At 42.2% G+C, this 11,015-nt stretch overlaps 1 protein-coding gene across 1 annotated transcript; it reads right to left on the bottom strand.

Annotated features, from left to right (window-relative positions):
* Positions 1–6,941: 6,941 nt before the first annotated feature.
* On the bottom strand, positions 6,942–10,771 carry LOC118220082 (bilirubin-inducible fluorescent protein UnaG). The gene is made up of 4 exons (XM_035403700.1): positions 10,620–10,771; positions 8,077–8,264; positions 7,487–7,588; positions 6,942–7,133 (listed from the first exon to the last, which is right to left on the bottom strand). The coding sequence occupies exons 1-4, from the start codon at positions 10,690–10,692 to the stop codon at positions 7,077–7,079; spliced, it is 420 nt and encodes a 139-aa protein (XP_035259591.1). The 5' UTR covers positions 10,693–10,771; the 3' UTR covers positions 6,942–7,076.
* Positions 10,772–11,015: the final 244 nt, after the last annotated feature.

Below are 11,015 nucleotides of genomic sequence, written 5' to 3'. Positions count from 1 at the left end.
TGAAAAAGGATTCAAGGAAAGGAAGAAAGGATGGATAAAATAAGCGACTGGAATGAGCTCATAGTTTTTATTTTATTATTTTTTTTAAAGGCATTAACGAAGGAATTCATTGAAATTAAGGTCCCACTTGGTAGAGGGTAGCCAAAATCAATTATCAGGACAGCTGTCATGGCAGACTGACAGGAACAATGGCAAAGATGGCAGATGGCTGTAACTACAGAACTGTGTTAGGGCAAAACAGGTTAAGGGGAAAATAGGAAAGAGGAGGTATTTATGGCCAGGATAAGGTTGGGGCCTTTTTATACGGTCTATGGTTGGGGCACACTGGATTGAATTCTTCTTTGCAGCTGGTGGGGAGACACATATATGTGTTGTGTGAGATCTGTATGGTACCAGAGACTGTTGAACAGACAATAATGGTGTGTGGCAAATGTGCTAATGAAGGATCAATGTTATTGCAGTACAGGGTCTGTACCTATATGTATAGGATATAGAATAGCTGAGGGTGGAAGGGTCAGTGATATCAGAGACATTTTGTGTGAGGGGAAAGGTTCAAGAAAGGTTTATAGGGCTGTAGTGTAATTTATATTAGAAATGGCTTTGGGAAATAGGATCTGACTTCAGACCTAATCTGCTCCACACTCCAGCACATTAGGTGGTGGTGATGCATCATCCATGCAGGGTGCGAGCCGCCAATAAATACCATTGAAGAAGAAAAAGCAGCCCTTAGTTTCAGACCCTGGATTTGTGAAGACCAATGAACTGTATGGTGTAGACCAGTGGTAACCAACCCTGCTCCTGGAGATCTACTGTCAGGTAGGTTTTCACTCCATCCCTAATTTGGCTCACTTGATTCTACTAATTAGCAGCTCAAGAAGATCTCCAGCTGTTGAATGATGTGTGCTTTGTTAGGGTTGGAATGAAAACCTACAGGGCAGTAGATCTCCAGGAACAGGGTTGGTCACCACTGGTCTGCTCAATGTAGTGTCTGGCTAAAAAAAAAAAAGTTAAAAGTTATAAGAAGCAAATTAGAAGGTGAGATGGGGAGAACGGCATATCATCCCAGAACGTCTGAATTCACAAACGAAGCGTTTTCCCCTGTGTAACATCTCGGTCAGTACACACACCTGCTCACAAATTAAAAAGCCCCTGAAAGAAATGTATCCATGGCACAGCAGCAGCAGACTGTATTTTATGAATTGTAGCCTAATATCCTGGTCCGTTTAGCAATGGTATTAAATTCAGAGAGGGGTTGCCAGTGTGAAGGAAAAACCCCCAAGGGGTTGTTGATTATGAAAGCAATGTGGTGTGAACTCCATAAATATCGCTGACGGTGACTTTCCCAAAGTACAAATATCCACAGTAACCACACTTTGGGGTGGGGGGTCAGTAATAACGGCAAGAGGGCTGTCTTAATAACCTAGCCTGGTTTTCTTTTTTTTTTTGCTAGCGGCAGTATACATTTCCAGCTCTTTTGTATTCTCTTAACCAACCAGCAGGCCACAGTGGTGCCGAATTGTGAAAAGCGGGAGTGTTACCAACTGTGCCAGCAGTGTACCAACAGTGGGCCACTATCAGAACTGAGACCCACAGAGCAGTTTGAAAGGCATCCCATCTATAATTATGCACGACAAGTCTTCATTTTAATTTTTAATTTTTCTATTTTAGAAAATGCAGGAAAATAAATTGCGTCTGCACCTACAGTGCTAACCCAGGTTAAAGATGCAGATATGTGGCAGAACTGAGACAACAGCTATTACAGAAAGAGGAAGAACTGAGAAACAGCGCTCCGATGTCCTGTCTTGCCCGATATTAACAGCACGTCTGTGTTCTATCTGTGCAGAGCGTAGCCTGGCTCTCTTCAGCCAGATCGCTTGCAGGCCCAGGCTGTTGGGATTAGCCTGGTTCAGCTGTCCTCCAAGGGCAAACATTAGGATTGGCTGCCCTTGCCACCACTGTTGGTGTTTGTGTGTGTGTGTGTGTGTGTGTATGTGTGTGAGTGTGGTGTGAGTGTGTGTTTTGTTGCCAGAATCTCTGTTTAGAGCTTGTAATTTTCACCCAAGCCATATAAAACCGGAACAGAACCAGAAGGTTCAGGTCGGGCTGGCCCTAATTCTGTCATTTTATATTGGGTCGGTTGGGGTCGTACCCTTTGTAGCTGACCCTTTACGTTTAAAAAAAATTATTTCAGTGTATTTTTGGCATATTCTATTTTCATAAGGAAGTAAAGCATCTGTACATACATATTTTATGGATCTGCACTTTAAAAATAAACACCAGTGTTAGCGAATTGATAATGTGTCTTCGTCAAACTTCTGATTCATTAAACATTTTTTGACAGTTTAGATATTGGACACCCTCGTGAGATTACGCTGCCTCCTTTGGATACTGTGGAGTTTAATCAGGTCTTATTCACTCTGTACAGAGCAATTATTCCCCTGCAGCGTAATCACATGGGACAGCCCCTACAGGAAGTGCTTGCCACGTTGTGCTGGAGGTCAGCAATCAGTCCTGACGGCTGTGTTTGCCATAATTACCGTTCGCCGAGCGGCAAAATATCCACGCCGCTTCTTGCAATTACATGCCATTCACCGCAATTTATAGACTGTGTGTTCCTGCGGTTTCCTCAAGGTTCGGCTTGATGCAGAAAGATGACTGAAAGAGGGGGGGGTAGCACGCTATTCTCGGTGCCCGTAGGTGTTATGTTTGGTGTCTTGATGATACTCTGCGCTGAGGTGGTATTTTTAGAACGTTTCTGTTGGAAATATGAGGAAGAGTATACGTAGGTAGATCACATCATTGTCCTGAAACTGTCAGTGTGCATATTGCTGTTTTTTTTTTTTTTCATGCTGCAAGGTGTCTGTCCGCAAAAATATTCCCGAGCTGTCACTGTCGAGTTCGCTTCACGGGTGCAAACTTCCCATAAGGCCCTTGTGTTTGAAATGTGCACCCAGGCATATTTGATCCAGGGTGATGCGCTATGGCTGTGCTCGCCTGCGGAAGGATGTTCCTCTCCTCTGCCATTCAGAGTCAATCTTCTGATGAAAAAGCGACTCAAAAACAATTTGCCAAATTCTTTAAACATGGTGGAAGCACTGATGCTGCCAGCAATATGCACAAGCGCAGGACCGTATGAGGTTCGATATCCACGTTTGTGGTATTGCTCAGACGAGTGAACTGCTGTGGCACAGAGTCACTGGTGCATGTAGGGTCTGTGGTAGGTGTGTAATGCGGCAACACATAATGGTACAGTACTGTACTTGTACTGCAATAACATCATTTAGGTTATATTACATACATAATACTGTTGCACACAGCCAAACCTGGCTAAATGACTTTCTGGGACCCAGAGAAGAGTATTATGGCACATCAGAAAACCATGGATGGACCTGACAAATCCGTAAGAACAGCAAGGTCCTCTATTTGTCAGTTTTCGACGACAGCTTCAGTCTCACTATGCGCATTGCTGAAGGGCTTTGAGCTTCATACAGAAAGAGATCCATATTAAATCAAATATGAAACTTACACTGATGTACTTCCAGAGCTATTTGCTCCGCCAACTTTTAGCTGAATTACGACTCCATGAAAGGAACTACTCAAAATGCCCCCTGAGAGCAGCGGAGTGGAAATTCATTGCCGATGCGTATCGGTGAAGGAGAATTAGAGATGGCGGACAAAAGGCCTCATTTCCTTTTCCAGGGCTCGGAGACTTTTTAAACTAATCTTTAGAAATGTTATTTCACGGCAGAGCTCTCCTGCAGGAGAATGGCTGGTATCAGATCCAGGCACGGTGAGGAAGATGTGCACTGGCATGTTTAGCTTCACAGATGGGTGATTATGTATACAAGGGCAGGTGTCCCGCACCCCCCACCCCTCCCCCCACCCCCCCCGTCCCCCCGTACAATCATGGGGTCAAACGTGAGGTGTTTCTTTTAGGCAGAGCACCCCTTGAGCTGAAGCCGGTGTGTGGTAAGTGTCTGTAATTGCGTGTGGCACTGGGAACGCGGGAGAGGCAGGCTGGTGCGTTCTCTCTTTCGTACGGCATCGGTGAGACACAGTCACATGAGCAGGGAGTTCCCAGTGCTACAACATCTGTCATCTAGTATATAACATCTAGTGTGTGATCTGACTCTCCACATAGCAAATTCTAAAAATGCATTACATGCTCTCGAAAAGCATGAACAATACAGAAAAAATAAAGTAAAAAAAAAATATGTTGAAACATATAGACACATATAAATATACATAGACATATATACACACACACACAGTCTAGTCCCAGGAGCCCAGACTCCGTGGTCTTTCCTGAGTTAACATGCAGCCGTGACATGTTTCCATCAGCCTAATGAACAGGCATGAATCTCGGAATGACTCAGAATGAATCCCCGCACGTGACAAACACGCGTGCGATTTCGTCGTGTTAAGAGCCACGCCAGGCCTGTCAGAGAGCGCGTTTTAGCGTGTCACGTAGATTGGGCCGAAATTGAAGTTGACTCATCGCGCCGTCTCCCTCCCACCTCCTGGCAAATCTCCCTAAACACGATGCGCACTTATCGGGAGCCGGGAGGAGTCCCAGGCTATTTGTGATGCTCTGGCCCCTGAAATCCGGCAGCTGCGGCCAGCACCCAGGCTGGAGGTCTGTGGATCTCCAGCAGACCCTGTGCACTTACAGATTCTCCACTCTGCCGCCATTGATCTGTCTCCAGGCGTTCCATGATGCACCTTTATGAATATTCATAAACAGGGCGTGGCCAAGTACAGTACTGTAGCAGTAATGTGTGTTGTTAAGTTGATTTGTGGGTCGGCTACATTTAATTGTGGATTGGCTACATATATTCATTGATCAGATACATTTATCTGTGGATCAGTTGCATTTATATGTGGATCAGTTACATTTATTAATTTATTTTTGAGACAATAATACCCTAATATCATTACCATTATAACTGGCTGTTTAGCCAACTGCTAAGTGACACGCTTATTGAAATTGTGGCTGATTAACCTACGGGGTCCAAGTTAAACTATGCGGTCGTTCCCTGCACTTGGAACTGTACTTCCCTCTAGGGTTTTCAACACACCCGTTCCTGGTTTTGGTTATACACTTTGTTGTACGTCGCTCTGGATAAGAGCGTCTGCCAAATGCCTGTAATGCAATGTAATGTAATGTTACATTACATTAAATTATATTGTAATTGTTAGTATACATTACATTGTATACTAACATAATGTATTGATGTTAGTCTGGCTTTTGTGTTTTTTTTTTTTTAAACTTCCACTCCGCCATTTTCCTGTTCAGTGAATCTTAGGTTGACACCGAGTGAGGATTGCTTGTGATGGCTCTATTCATTGTTGGCCTTCTGGCGGTCACATTTTATGACTTTTTCAAAAGGCTCAAAGTCCAGAGGTGAGCTGCTTCTTAATGGGAACAAATTCGATCACAGGATGGAGTGTCCTGAAGTCCGGGAGCCTGCGATTCACTAAAAGCCTCCTGGATTCAGAGACATTTTACAAGTGCCACGGAACACACTCCAATTGATAGCCGTGCGTAGGACGCACTGAATTATTCATTAAGGCTTGTGCTCGTTGCTTCTGAACCATCCTGCTTGTTTGAGGTTTCACACAGGCGTCTGGGAGAAGGTCTGGGAGCAAAGTGTCCAAAACAAGCAGTTCTCTTTCAGGTCAGGGCTCTGGATGGACAAACACAAAATAGACACCATCACGAAATGAAGATCACACAGAAGAGACTACGCACAGACCTTATTGAACAGACAGCGGGTCTATGCAGTGACTGTTCTGTGAAGGCAACTGACATTACACTGTACTTCCACAAGAAGGTACCATAGCTTCACTGGATCACTCGATTGTTTTCACATCATCATTTCTCATTAATAGACGATGATGTCTTCTTTGGGACCTATGAATAATTTAAAACCTACTGCAAAAGAATGCCTTGTGAGAAACATTTGATTAGTATATCCTTATTGTTGTTTTCCACTGCAGCCATAGACTACAGAAATTGGCAGTATGCCCTGCGCCATGCGCATGGCTCTTAAAGGGAATGAAAAGAGGTAATCTGATTGGCTATTCATGAATCCAGGTTCACCACACCCACTGATAATATATTCAGTATAGTCCAGCCCTTTTTCCAGGTGCGCTGCTCACTTTGTGCCATACGCACCTCGCCTCTGGTCACGAAAGTACCAACGTTCACTAGCTAGGCCCAGTACACCCATGAGTCATGTGACACTGATTCCAGAAATATGCATATTAATTCTCGCCTGTAGCAAAGCTCCGCCTCTGTACTTTCTGACTCTGTGCCAATTGTCTGAACGCATCGTCCCAATCAGTGAATAAGCGCTATCCATTCGATGCCACAAATGAGGTTGTTTTTTATTAAACAAGTTGCTAACGGTTACGACAGTCTGCTGGATGGAGTCGTGACAGGAAACACTGGAGGATACTTTTAAAAGACAGGAAAATGCTTCCAAGAGAAAGGGACAAGGCCTAAAAAAAAACATGTGCACACACACAGAGGGTGACTGAATTTATGTTTAAAAAAATTATTTTTAACTCTTTATTTCACCTCCAATAAAGCAGGGCCTCCAGTTACTGTTGTCAGGGCCACAGCATATTTTGTTCTAAAATGTTGTTGATTACATTTTTTATCTGTGTTTCGACGTGAGCCGCAATGTCAGATTCATGTATGTACAGGCTATAGCCTACTAGAAACTAACAGGGTGTTTTGCAGCTTTAAATGGGCTGGCCACATGTAAGATCTGTGATTGACTATGGGACTATTTGTGGACTCGCATTTATATATATATATATATATATATATATATATATATATATATATATACACACACACACACACACACACAGCAGGGCTCAAAACACTCAAAAACATACAACATGAATGAAAAACATCAAGTCAATCCAGGTAACATGAAGAGATATAAGTATTTATTCACTCAGTATGGAAAGATTTAAGTCATTAATGTGCACGTTGTTTTAATCATTTGACGTCATATAAGCGAGTTTTGGCGAACGGAGGAGGAAGACAGGGCGACACGGGTTCATTCCGACGCCCTCCGGTAGCTGCGCACAGCCACGACGTCTCCCATCGTAAGTGTCTGTGGAAAATAAAACATCATAGGAATAAGGCTACGTGCTAATTAGACATATATGTGGAAATAATGATTTCTGCACCTTCTGAATGCTTGATCACTAAATTTAGGAAAATCGACCACAAACACAATAATAGGGGTAATAGGCCTACCATACAAGGTAAACAACATATCCACTGAAATTGGTCCCCGTATTGGGTCAGTTACGTTATGCTCCGGGCAAGCCGGAAAAGCTTAACTTAACAGATGAGCACGTTTGGGGGTAATAACACAATTACCTATTTTTTAAACCTCAGCATTCCACAGACACTATTAAAAGAGAACCACTGGGCGATGATAATTTCACGTCGCTGTCTTACCACGAACAGTTTACCGTCCTTGATCTCTCGGACCAACGTCGTCTCCTTGCTGTCCCACTTTTGTAAGTACACCAGCTTCTCTCCCACCAAGTTCACGACAGACTACAATTCACAAAATGCACAGGGCTAAGTATTTTTTCTTTCAGAAATGCTACTTTACTAGCACCTCTTTGTAACTGTACACAGTAAAATGTCCTATGTTAATTCTAGGGAAGAACACTAGCAGAACTCAGAGGAGTCAAAAAAGGTGAAGTGTGCGAGTAAAATGCACACAACACATGGTTCAGTATGGTCTATGATCTTTAATATGGATTGGTAAATCACTTCTAATGTATGATCATGTTTCCTCGAGACAAAACTAGGGACATATTCCATTATGTAAAGATCTTAAGTAGGCTAATTTGTTGTGTGGCAGAAGTTGTGCGTTGTGCTTTTTTGTGGTTTTGCATGGTTTTCGTAATGTTGCGTGTCCAGTAATTATCCTTAGCTATTAACACAAAAGCAATACATAGAATAATTTGTATGTTTTCATAATCTACATTTATATATTACCATACTCTGAGTTTACATCTAATTGGAAATCCACTTACTCGTACGCCTTTTCTTCGATCAGAAGGAAATTCGTCGAACTCCTCCCCTAATGTGAACTTTACTTCAGTGTCAAAGAACGTAGGAGGCCCGTTCTCTATTTTCACTCTCATTTTGTTTCCGTCCTTTTGGGAGATGTATAATGTCGGCGTCGTGGCGTCCCCACCATCGCTTAATTCCTTTGGGGCTCCTGCAGGAAGATAATACAAAACAACAGGGGTTAAATTGGGATTTGGGAGGTGGGTGTACCCTGAGATCCGGTGGGAGGTGGGTGAAAAAAGGTACAAACCAATGAATGTCTCAGCTCAAAATAGTTGTATTTTTAATGTATTGTGCACATAATTGTAATTAAGGAAAACAATGTTTTAAGAAGCATGTATACTATGGATGCAAGATTTTACATAAAATATTTCAAGTTTATTTGAGTGTCATTAATGCTGAGAATTTTTTTTACCCCTTAAAATAATCTGTTGTCATCCTCTTTTTCCCTCCCTTTCTTCCTCCTTTATCCATCTTTCTTAAACTGTCGATTTGAAACAAAACCAGCAGCGACTGGTCTGCTGAAAATTGGTGGGGCGCAAAACTTTCCTTTAAACTGATCATTGATCTCAAACTGTTTTAATTCATTTTCAGTGATTAACAAGCATGCAAACATCTGACTAATCAATTGGAAAGGGACAAACAGCTTCTTCGCATTGTGTTAGGGAGATTAAATGATAAATGCGATTTAGAAAAATCCACTTTAATCACTTCAATTTAAGCAGTGAGTATCAGTACAATTAATCCACAGAATAGGCTACTCAATAAAATAATCATATATAGCCAGCTCTCCCCGAATAGGCAGTTTTATCGAGTAGCCAGGCCTTATAGCCTACATGTATTTTCATTTGCAGTCTGAAATTGTGCACATTTTTAATCAACATTATTTGCGGATACATTCCGCACTTCCTCCTCACTCGTATTCATGGCAAATATCTGCAATGCGCAGATTGTAAACAAAACTGATTTGCAGGTTTTGTTTTTTTTGGTTGTTCTGAAGGTTAACACGGTAGATAACAGACTGGTGTATCTTGTTTGTTAAGTGTAGACTACTTGGTGATTAAAACTGATTTTTAACAGATAAATTGAATTTATAATTGAATCCCCCTAACACCGTATGACGACGTTGTGTGTTAGAATACTTTCCATTTGATTAGTCTGATCGTTGGCACGCTTGATAATAAAGGAAAATTACGAATGAAAACAGGTTGAGATCAATGATTAGTTTAAAGGAAAGTTTTGCGCCCCACCAATTTTCAGCTCACCATTCGCTGAATAAAACGTTATGTGGGAAATAGCTGTTCAAGCCTAGCTTAGCTGCTGACCAGCAGCCTGATGATTTTGCTCAAGCAATCAAAGTTGCTGTTAATAATAGTCGGCGTTCGTGGGGGCTGTTTATTCATCTCTCTTTAAAATGTTGCATAGATGAAATTACATGTTAATGAAATTACCTACCGCGTCCGCTTCCAAACCATCAACGATATTTGGACTGGATTGTCACAGTTATTTGAGAAACTGCCGGTCAAAATTGTTTATTTATTTACCAAAGGTGGGTTGACGCCATCCACCCGCGTCCACCCCCAATTTAACCCCTGAGTATTATTATAAGTAATTATAATTGCAGCGTGCACGACTGCGCACAAGATTAGTGCTGCAGTCCTTTCGAGACTGGGCAGAAGGACTCACCAGCCAGTCACCGGCTTCTCTGCTTGAGAAGGGGAGACCAGGGCACGGACTAACGCGGGTCATGCTTCTCACGCGTCAGTGGCGGGATGATTTGAAATGTTCAACAAGAAGCGTCATTACCCAGAATGCTCGGTAAAGGCGGCGCATGAGCGAACAGGTCAGATGGAATCCTACTTGTGTGTGTGAGGTTGCTTAATTGGCTCAGGGATATGGGAGAGATGCAGAGTGCCAGTGGCTAACACTCTATTGCGCACGCGCATAAAATAGTTTCCTTGGGGAACACTCACTCTTATACATGCTTTTGGAGGCATTCACCTCATACTAATCTGTTGGTGTGAAGAGCGGTTAGTTAGAAAAATTATGAGCCATTTTCTACATGACAAATATCAAAGATGACAAATGTTAACTGTAAAAACATTTTAGATCACCTACCTTTGACTTGGTGTGGTGTGGAAACATAGTTCTTTCCAGCCTGCCATTCTCAGATGCTGTTACTATGTGCCCTGGAGCTGTTACAACTTGACCTCAAATACAGGGCTAGTTGTAACCTTTCAGTTCCTCTACCTCTGTTTGAACTGTACCTGACAGGAATGTCCTTGGACTATACTGGTGGTCTATAATCATAGCAAAGGCATGCATCTTGCTTGTGGGTGACAAGTATTTACTGTAATATGTGTATGTTTTTAAATGAGTGAAAAGCAAAAAGGATTAGTTTGTGACCACGTTATATGTTTTTGTCCCGCTACATGGAATAGAGCAGATCCTTCTTAAGAAATAGGTGTACAAAGTGTACACATGTTTAAATATTCATTTAACTCACCGATAGCTTTCAGGTATTCACCAAAATTATGGCTGTCTGCGATCTTCCAGGTGCCAACAAATTTCTCGACCATGGTGAAGAGTTAAATAGCAGTCAAGCAGATAAGGGAGAATAAAAAGTAGATGCTCGCAAAGCTGTTGCCTCTTTTTCCAGGGCTACTGTGCATTTCATTTATGTCTATATGCAACATTAATACCCAAGTGAAGGGGTGGAGACATTGGCAAAAAGGTGACTGCACATCCTCATTGGCTGTTTGTGGGAAATATGTGACTCTTGATTGGTCAACATGGAATGTGTGTACCGGACTTGTGCCTTTACATCTATTTTATTGGGCTAATTTGGGCTTTGATTGGATTTTTCTTTACCAAGAACGCCAGTGTATAGATATGTACATGT

This window comes from Anguilla anguilla, chromosome 2 (genome assembly GCF_013347855.1).
Source record: "Anguilla anguilla isolate fAngAng1 chromosome 2, fAngAng1.pri, whole genome shotgun sequence".
Classification (NCBI taxonomy): Eukaryota; Metazoa; Chordata; class Actinopteri; order Anguilliformes; family Anguillidae; genus Anguilla; species Anguilla anguilla.
The sequence above is the reverse complement of the archived record's forward strand: the minus strand, read 5'-3'. Positions and strand labels throughout refer to the sequence as shown.

Bases quoted from the DNA above. Each gene is read 5' to 3' on its own strand.
- LOC118220082 (XM_035403700.1), bottom strand. From the start codon at position 10,692: ATGGTCGAGAAATTTGTTGGCACCTGGAAGATCGCAGACAGCCATAAT. The intron at 7,589-8,076 runs GTAAGTGGATTT...TGTGAATTGTAG, and splicing joins ATCGAAGAAAAGGCGTACGA to TCTGTCGTGAACTTGGTGGG. The intron at 7,134-7,486 runs GTAAGACAGCGA...TATTTTCCACAG, and splicing joins AGGACGGTAAACTGTTCGTG to ACACTTACGATGGGAGACGT.